Below are 9,412 nucleotides of genomic sequence, written 5' to 3' on the forward strand. Positions count from 1 at the left end.
GGAGTGCAAGCGTGGCTTCCTTGGAGAGGTTCTCTGTTCTGTGGGCGGGTAGATCAGTCTGCTCTAGGCTAGAGCAGCGGCTCTCCTGGGTGGTCAGTTTCATCAGGGTCGCCCTCGATCCAGGGAAGCCCAGTGTCAAGGTCAGTTTTCCTCTGGGATGTCCCCAGGCCCCCTCTGATTGCCGTTATCAAACCAGCCACCCAGGGACCTTCAGCCCCCGACTTCGGCATTAGGAGGGATCTGCGGGTGGGGACCCAGGGTTGGGGCTGCAGAGCTGGCAGCTGTGTGGGCCTGGTGAGCGCTCCCAGCATCCTGTCACACGGGGAGGAGGTCAGCAGGTCTGGTGGCTCAGGGCCGAGACGGGGCCTGTGCTGCTTGCCGGGCGGCACCATCCCGGGGGCAGGACCAAGGTGCCGAGCCCTGTCCCTTGGCTGGGGCCAGCCCTGCTGCAGGGAGGAGCAGGTGTCCCCTCCTGCACCGAGGATCCGGCCCTTCTCCGTTAGACTCAGGCCTCCTTCCTCCTTCCTAGACGCCACCCTCCGGGGTCTGGTGCAGACGACTCAGACACTGCCGAGAGGCAGGGCCAGCCCAGCGTGTGAGCGCCCGGGGCCTGGGGGTGAGGGGAGGCCACCTGTGAGAAGGAAGTGGGCTCTCAGCGTCTGAGTCGGTTTGGGGAGGTATGTGTCTTGGGTGGGGTCAGAGGTCGGCTGCTTGCTGGGCTGGGGGTGCTGCAGCCTCAGGAGAGGGCGTGCAGGAAGGAGGCCGGGGCGCTGGGTGAGGGGCCTAGTGCCTCGGGGAGGTGGCTGCAGTGACGACGCGTCCGTGGTGTTCAGTAGAGATGCTGCAGGTGCAGGGGGGACTCCCCTCTAAATTAGACTTCGGGGGGGCATGAACGCCTGCCACAGACACGCGGCCTCGGTCCCCCTCTCGCACCCTCACCCCGCCGCTGGTCCTCGCTGTACTGTCCCCATGTCCGCTCCCTTCCTTCCAAGGGAAGGCGCCCTGCTCACCTGCTGCTCCCACCCGGTAAGGACCGCACAGCTCGAGGCCCTTCCCCCTCAGCTCCCCCCGCCCCGGTCTGGCCACAGGGTCCCGTTATCCAGGAGCCCGGCTGCCTCAGCAGAGGTTGTCCGAGCTCGGCCTCCTCTGTGGACCCAGGGGACTGGGTGAGCCTCATAGCCTCAGAGGATGTTGCAGCAGGAGTGCGGGCTCTTTATCGCCCCAGATCCACCCGCCGCGGGGCCTCCCTCGCTGCCCCATCCTCAGGACGGCCTAGTGAGGAGGGAGGGTGTGTGCGTGTCGCGTGTGTGCGCCTGTGCACGTGTGACATGAGACAGCTTGGCCCAGATGCCATCAAAGGCAGGTGGAGGGGAGCCTCCAGGTAGCTCTGCCCACGCAGGTGGCCCACACGGATGTGCTCGGCCCAAGTCAAACTGCCGGTCCGGAGTGGAGGGCATCCAGGGCAGCCCCGCCGTCAGCCTCACGTGGGGATCTTCCGTGCTGACGACTGGCTCCCGACCGGCTGTCACTGGGAGGAACAGAACCGGAACCAGAGCTCGCTGGAAACGGTGTGGACGAGGCTGTCAACCGGACGAGAGTCGTCCCCGGAGAGAAGTCCCTCACGTGGGCAGGGAAGGGCAGCGCCCTCCCAGGACGCCCAGCTCCGCGGCCCCTCCGCCTCTCAGGGGGCGCAGCAGCCGGACTCCTCGTGCCGCGCCAGGAGCGCCACGCGGGAGAAGGTCTTGGCGCAGCGCTTGCACTGGTATTTCTTGGTGTCCGAGTGCGTCTGCAGGTGGGCCCGCAGGTTGGAGCGGTCAGCGAAGGCCCTGCTGCAGTGAGGGCAGGTGTAGGGCTTCTCACCTGGGGGAGGGGAGGGCGACAGGTGAGCGACCGGCTGCAGCGGCCAGGACAGCCCTGCGGAGGGTGGCCGCTGGCTTGCAAGCGCATAGGCCGTCCCCCATCCCAAGGCTCCTGAGCCCTCACAGTGAGGCCGATGCCTTCCTCTGTGTCGCCCGCTCCCTCGGGGTCAGTGACGGGGGCCTTAGCACCTGCAATCCGCTGAGGGGGTCGTGTGCTTGATAACCTGGGCGAGACCGCAGCAGCTAAAACACAGATCTTGGCTAAATGGCTCTTGGCTTCTGCTGGAGCTCCCCTGGGGCGCTCTGTCACCAGCCCTGGACGGAGCGGCGCTGCAGGCCTCCTGGCAGCTGTACCCGCCCCCCGAAAGCCATGGTGGGAACCTTGAAGGCGGCTATACAAGGGCAGGAGCTCAGGACCAGTGAGGATTCCCGTGTCCTCCAGGCCACCTCCAATCAGGGCGACCAGGGATTTGGACAAAGTCCTTCTGTTGGGGCTTTGCCCTCCAGGCTGACCCCCCAAGTGTAAAAGAAAGCGTCAGTGAGAGTCATCTGTTCAGCTCTGCCTGTGTGGGGAGTCCTGCAGCCCTAGGGGCCCTGGGAGGCAGCAGCCTGTAGTCCCGCGGGGCCCAGAGCATCGCGTCCTGGCCGCCTGACTGTGCGCTGTGATGGGGCGCTCAGGGGACATCCTCAGCGAGCGGTCGGGGAAAACCAGGTGGATTTCCAGCCTGGAAAAAGGCTCCTGCAAAACCCTTCTATCGTGTGAGTCACAGAGCCGTGACTGAGGGTGAGGGAGGGTCCAGTTCCAGAGAGTGTTTGTTGTAAGTGCCCGGCCTGTTCCTGTCTCCCTTTCACCGCGTGCTTGACAAAGTCCTAGACTTAAGAGGAAGGCCTGGGGTGGGGTCCAGCTCAGCCCCTAGCTGCCCTTGGACAGAGCCGGCCCTTGCACTCTTTCTGGGCCGTAGTTTGTAATCTACAGAATGAAAGACCGCGAGCTCCCTGCCCCGTATCCCCCCTCCTGTCCCTGTCTCCTGTCCGCAGCTGCTCCTCTCTCCTGCATCGCCTGTGCTCTGTGACCACCCTCTCACCCAGGGACGGGATTGCTCCTGGGTAAACCGCAGCCCGTCAGACAGGCTGTGTGAGCCCTGGGGTCCTCACCCCCAAGCCAGGCCTTTCTGGCTACCCTCCTCCCCCGCTGCTCCAGAAGTGAGGAAAGCCACGGACTGTTTGAGAAGTCAGGCCCCGCGGAAGCCCTGTGCATCCCACGCTTTGCCAGGTGTTACGAGTTGAATCGTGTCCCCCCAGAAAGATACATCCGTGTCCTAAACCTGGGTGCCTGTGAGTGTGACCTGATTTGGAGAGAGTCCTTGCAGATGTGATCAAGTTCAGTTTAAGTTGTACCGGAGCACGCGGGCCCTGAACCCAATGTGACTGGTGTCCTCATAACGAGAGGGAAATCTGGACACAGACACAGGGGAGAGGCCGTGTGAGGACAGAGGCAGAGACTGGCATGACATGGCCACAGGGAACACCTGGGGCCCCAGGAGCTGGCAGAGGTGGGAAGGATCCCCCTCTCCAGATCTGGAGGGAGCCCGGCCCCGCGGCACCTTGATTCCAGACTTCCGGCTCTAGACTGTGAGCATTTCTGATGTTTTGAGCCCCCCGGGGTGTGGCTCTTTGTGCCACAGCCTCGGGACACCAGGACAAAGACGCCGTGTGTGCCCATCCACCCTCTCGTTTATGAACCCAACCCCTCCCCTCCTTTGAGGCCCGGACCCCCCCGCCCCCCAGCCAGATCCCTCACGGGCCCTGGCGCCTACCTGTGTGGGTCCGGATGTGGCCCTGCAGCAGCCAGGGCCTGGAGAAGGCCTTGCCGCACACGGTGCAGAGGCAGGGCAGCGTGTGTGTGCGGATATGCATCTTGAGGGCGCCCAGGCTGCCGTACTCCTTGTCGCAGAACTTGCAGGTGAAGCAGCGTTGAGCCTGCAGGTGGCACTGCAGCTGCTGGTGCCTGGCCAGTGCGGCCGGCGTGCGGAAGCCCACTGGGGTGCAGGGGGCCCGCTCGGCCCCCGGCAGGTGGCCCGGAGCCTGGGCCCCATCTGTGCCCAGGACCGGGGGCCAGCGCGTGGGCAGAGCCAGCAGCGGGGGCAGGCCGAGGTGCTTCAGGCTGTCTCTGAGAGGTGCGCCGAGGGCCCGGCCGGCCCGAGGGTCCGCCAGGCTGACTTCCAGGGGGTCTGGCCCCGAGGCCCCCCGAGCTTCCTCGTTACACAGGAAGGTGGGGAGGGGCAGGGAGACGTGGGCGACGACGGAGGTGAAGTCCCAGGGCCGGGGAGGGTCGCCAGGCGTGGACGGGGCCGCCTTGTCTGGGAGGACGAGGGGTACCACCAGCCCCCCGCAGGCAGAACAGGCGCCATTGGTTTCTAGAAGCGGGAAGGGGAGACAATGCACGGTGAAGCCTGAGTCCCAGCGCTGCGAGTTCGCCAACCCGCGTTCCTGGCCGAATCCCACCACTAGGCCATCCATAGCCCCGCGGGAAGGAAGAGAAGGTCTGACGAGCCAGGCATGGGCTGCGGAAGTGGCGGCTGCAGCCTGAGAGCACAGCGTCCAAGCAGGAACCTCAGTTCCTCCTTACAAACAAGGGAAGAGAAGCATCTCACAGGGTCCCAGACGAGCCCTCAGGGGCCGAGGAAGGGCCCCCAGCCGCCCTCTCTGAGCCCCACCCGCCGCAGGGCCAGCCCGGAGCTGCAGCCTGGGACCCCACGCAGCTTTAACTCACAGCTCATCAGCCTCCGGCCACCTCCCGACCGCCCCTCGCCCGCCGTGGCGTGCGTGCGCACAGCCTCCTGCAGACGCTCCCAGCTCAGGAGGGACTGTTTGTGGTGGTGTCCACTGCCTCCTGGCCCGGCCCGCCGTCAGGCTGTTGCTCCCATACGTGTGGGCCACCACGCCTCACGCTTGACCCAGACGGCAGAAGCCCCCAAAGTAAACATGTTAGCAAGAGTGAAGTTCTGCATTTCCCCAGAGACCGAATCTCCAGCCCTCAACCCATCTCTTATTGCATATGTGTTGAGATAAATCTCTGGCCCCATTTCTATGTCCACACCAAGGCTTTGGGTTGAGAAGGACAACCCACAGAATGGGGGAAATGTTTGCAAATTAGGGATCTGATAAGGAATTGGTGTCAGAATATATAAAGAACCCTTGCGACTCAACAATAAAAAGACAAACGGTCCACTTTTCAAATGGCCAAGACTCTGAACAGACGTTTCTCCAAAGAAGATGTACACACGGCCCTTAAGCACAGGAAAAGGTGCACCACGTCATGAGCCATGAGGGAGGTGCAGATTGAAGCCGTAATGGGTACCACATCATACCCACTAGCATGGCTAGAATTAAACACAGGCCAATTACAAGTGTTGATGAGGATGCAGGGGAGTGGGGAAGCCCCCACACTCCACTTTCTCCTGACCTCACCGTTTTCCACTCCAGTCTTCCCAATTATAAAATCAGCTTGCCAGGTTTCTGTCCTCCCAGAAATGGAGGCTGGACCAGCTAAGAGATGAAGTCCAAGGAATTTCTGGAGACAGCACTGGGGTGCCCGGAGAGTCTAGGACCCCCCACTCCACACAGAAGCTCCAGTAGGGGCCCTTGTATGGGAAAAAAGTCACCTTAAGGCTTTGAGGCTGAGCCACTACCCTGACCCCAGGCATCACCTCAGAGCCTAACCCTGTCTAGGGGGCCAGTGCCGACTCCAGTGGGAGGGCAGGGGAGAGGCAGCCATATGCCGGGTGCTACTGCTAATAGCTTGAAATGCTTCCGCATAGCCCCTGGGTTAGCTAGATTTTTTTAATTCATTCTGCAGCTCAGATTCCTGGGAGAAGAGACTTAAGTTCCTTTCTGGCTTCAGGGGTTCCCTGGGGAGGCCTAAAAAGGCACTTATTTAAAAGTGACGAGTGGGGGACCCCAAATCCAGCATCTCTGGCCTATCTTGGGGCAACTGCCTGGCAGAAGGAGGATTGCCGTGGCCATTTGGCCCTCAGGAAGCTGGTGCTACAAGGAGGGGGGAGCAGAGCACTGATGGCCCTGAGGCTGTTCCCTGACAGTCACCGGACCTTGCTCGGCTGCCAGGATTTGCACGCTCAGAGGGGTTCGCTGTGTGACTGGAGTCTAAACAATAGTTTTTAAACGTTCAAAGCCACGACCCGTGTGAATTACATGTTCTATCATACACGTATATCTGAAACAAGTTTCCTTCACCGCGAGCACTGCTCTCTGATGGCTTCTGTTCCTTTTTATTTTATAAAATTGCTGGTGGTGACTCATGAACTGGATTTCAAAATGTGGAGTTGATGATCCCGTTCCTAGAAGGTGCCCCCTGGTGGCAGCCCAGTCCCGGGGACCCACCAGCCTGGACTCCCTCCCCGCTCCCAGTCCTGAGAGGGCTAAAGGGCTCTGGACGGGCACCAACTGTGTGCCCTGGTCTCCGTAGCGTCGCTCCCCTGTCCCCCTCTAAGTCACTGAGCCATCCCCCAGAGGGTGCCCCCCCCCAAGAAGCTGTGGAGCTGGGGGCGCCTCTGACCCCTCGAGAGAGGCCTTTGCCGCGGGACCTCTGCGTGTCCCTGACCCTGACAGGGAGTGGGAATGAGTGCACAGTCCTGGTTCCTGGGCACCTGTCTCCCCACCTGGGTAACAACTGCAGCCCCTTAGCCCAGCCTGCCCTGGGCAACCTCCTCTGGGGTGAGGGAGGCGGGAGGGAAGGAAACCCCAGGAGGGGTGAGGAGGCATTGGAGGGGGCACAGCGGAACGCTGTGCGAGCTGGGCCCTGGCACCACAGGGCCCCTGGGTCACTCTGGCCTCTCTGCTCACCACCCAACCCAGGATGTTCTGGGGCGCTCTTGGAGAACAGCCTGGGCTCACTTCGTCTCTCTCTGCAATATCCGTGGGGCTCTCTCAAACGTCCTGCAGGAGGAAGATGGCCCTGGGGTCCCCTTTGCTGGGATGGGCATGCCGGGCCATAGCGGGAGAGCCCCAGAGTGACTGGGGGCCTGGAAACTTCTCTAAGTGGAGAGAAAATCCCCACCCAATCTGCCCGACGCGAGGCTGGGGTCCCTGAAGCGGATAAGACGCCCGCGGGCCACCTGTCTACCTCCAGCCTCGTGGTCTCGGGCCCCTCCTCCCACCTGGGACAGGTGTTCCCGTTCCCGGGGTTCTCGCCCCTCCTGCCCCGCGGGAGTCGAGCCCTGGGCAGGGCAGGGGAGCCCGCAGCCCCTACCTCTCTGCCTCTCCAGCTGCCCGTAGTTAGGGACCCTGTGGCCGGAGTGCGTCTTCACCAGGAAGGAGCGCGGCATGGTGCCCTCGCGCGGGTCGCACTGTGCCTACGCCGGCGCCCGCGGGCAGCGCGGCCCACAGGTGCCGGGAGGGTCAGGTCATTAACACAGCGCGCCGCCTCGGCCAACCAGCGCGCCCCGCGGCCGGGGCGAGGCGGGGCCTCGGGGCGGGGCCTCGGGCCACGCCCAGGACAGGTGCGCGGGCCGTAGGGGAGGGAGCGCGTGGCTGCGTGTCCACCCCACGGGACTTCCCTGGCGCGCACTGCGAGTCACGCCGCCCCCGGGGCCTGGCGCGCCCACTCGACGTGGACTGAAGGGCGGAGGTCAGGGCTGGGCGGAAGCCGAGTTGGGCTCAGTCCACCCTGGGGTGGGAGCGTGCGCCGAGCCCAGCCTTGGAGAACCCTGCTCTAGCCTGTTACACCGGCCCCGCCTCCTGCGCAAACCCGCAGCGGTAGGTTTGATGAGCACTAGCCCTGAACCGGCTGACTGGCCAGAGTGGTGGCCAGGGGGTCGGCCGGCCTGGTGGAGGAGACCGTGCTTCAGGAGTTGGCCCCAGGCCTCCAGAAAGCTCATTTGTGGGAGAAAGGACACCGCTTGGCGTTCCGGAATTACCAGGGGGTCAGACAGGCGGTGTGCGAAGTGTAATCACAGAGGGCGGCGCATGTGCCCGCTGCTGCAGCCTGGGCTATGACCCGGGCAGCCTCACCTCCTTCAGTATCCTTTGGAGTCCTCGGTGCCTCCAAGAGCCAGCCACGCCTGGGTGTCAGGTACCTTTTTTTTTTTTTTTTTTTTTTTTGCGGTAGCGGGCCTCTCACTGTTGTGGCGTCTCCCGTTGCGGAGCACAGGCTCCGGACGCGCAGGCTCAGCGGCCATGGCTCACGGGCCCAGCCGCTCCGCGGCATGTGGGATCTTCCCGGACCGGGGCACGAACCCATGTCCCCTGCATCGGCAGGCGGACTCTCAACCACTGCGCCACCAGGGAAGCCCCAAATAAACAGACCGATTCTTTTTTTTTTTTTCTTTTCTGGTCCCTTTTGATGTGGACGTTTCATGAGTTCAGGGGTCAGTCTCTGTGGGGGGGGTGGGGACACACTGCCAGGCCCCGGAGAGCCGCCAGGCGCTTCCATGTCTGTGCAGAAGGCCTGCCTTCAGAGGCCCAGGTGCCACGTGCAGCCTGGTGCTCTTTGCCAGTTGTGGGCCTGGAGACAAGGTGGAGGTGGTGGGGAGTCTGAGAGGAACCGCGGAGAGACGTGAGGAGGGAGGCCTGCGTCACACAGGGTCTTATGTGCCTTCAGTTTCGCGGGAGAGAAAACAGGCTCTGAGAAGTTACGAAGCTGTGGGATTGGGACCCGGGCAGGCACTTGCAGCCTCACGAGGGGCGTCTGCTGCTCGGTTAGGGCGTGCGGAAGGATAGACAGGTGGTGCGCAGGCGGGGGAACGCGCGCGTCTCTCCCGCAGGCCGGGCCTGGCAACGTGTCGCCGTGCACGTGGCTGCCTTCTGCTGTTCACCTGTTCCGTGGCCTCCCAAGCTTAACGTGTACCTTCCCTTCCTTCTCCCCGTCCCAGACGTAGGTGACACTTGCAGATACCTGGGCCAGCCCTGCACCCACGCTGTCCTTCCTCGCCCAGCCACCCACGGTGTGGCCACTGGCCAGGATGACCTCCTTAACCCCCAGAGGGACACTCGTGTTCTCGAGGGGCGCTCATGCACTCCCGTGGAGAACCTGCTGATCTCATCCTGGAAACGCCCCAGGGATCCCAGGGGGCCTTAGAGCACCTCTGCGGTGGGGTGCTCCTTTCCGAGATGGCTGCCATAACCAGTGACTCTAAGGGAAGTTTGAGGTCCTTGTCAACTGCTCAGAACTGCCCTCCTGTGGTCATACAGACTCACTGTTGGGCTGTGACTCACAGGGTTGTGTCTGGGACAGACCAGGGTACCACTCACAGAGGAAAATCCGAGTGTCTGCCCTGTTCTCACCTGTGCAGCCCCAGGGAGGCGGGGGGCTGTCCCCACCTGCTCTGCGTCCCTCTGTCCTCAATACGACCGCCTTGCCTTGCAGCTAAGCCCCGCGCCTCGCTGTTGGAAATCAGCTCCCCCCCGCCGGCCTCCTGGAACCGGGCTCTCCACCAGAGCAGGACTTGCAGGGACCAAAGTCCACGCTTCCTGCAGAAACCCCAGGGTCTCCCCTTGACACTTGGCGACGTCGGCTTGTGGCCATCTGCCCGCCT

At 63.2% G+C, this 9,412-nt stretch overlaps 1 protein-coding gene across 1 annotated transcript; it reads right to left on the minus strand.

Annotated features, from left to right (window-relative positions):
- Positions 1–1,681: 1,681 nt before the first annotated feature.
- SNAI3 (snail family transcriptional repressor 3) lies at positions 1,682–7,204 on the minus strand. Its single transcript, XM_059999651.1, has 3 exons — positions 7,129–7,204; positions 3,677–4,276; positions 1,682–1,860 (listed from the first exon to the last, which is right to left on the minus strand). The coding sequence occupies exons 1-3, from the start codon at positions 7,202–7,204 to the stop codon at positions 1,682–1,684; spliced, it is 855 nt and encodes a 284-aa protein (XP_059855634.1).
- Positions 7,205–9,412: the final 2,208 nt, after the last annotated feature.

Source organism: Delphinus delphis, chromosome 20, assembly GCF_949987515.2.
Source record: "Delphinus delphis chromosome 20, mDelDel1.2, whole genome shotgun sequence".
In the NCBI taxonomy this organism is placed as follows: Eukaryota; Metazoa; Chordata; class Mammalia; order Artiodactyla; family Delphinidae; genus Delphinus; species Delphinus delphis.

Coding starts and splice junctions, on each gene's coding strand:
- SNAI3 (XM_059999651.1), bottom strand. CDS start 7,204: ATGCCGCGCTCCTTCCTGGTGAAGACGCACTCCGGCCACAGGGTCCCT. Junction 4,277..7,128: donor GCAGCTGGAGAGGCAGAGAG/GTAGGGGCTGCG, acceptor TCCCGCTTCTAG/AAACCAATGGCGCCTGTTCT. Junction 1,861..3,676: donor CCACATCCGGACCCACACAG/GTAGGCGCCAGG, acceptor CCCCTCCCCCAG/GTGAGAAGCCCTACACCTGC.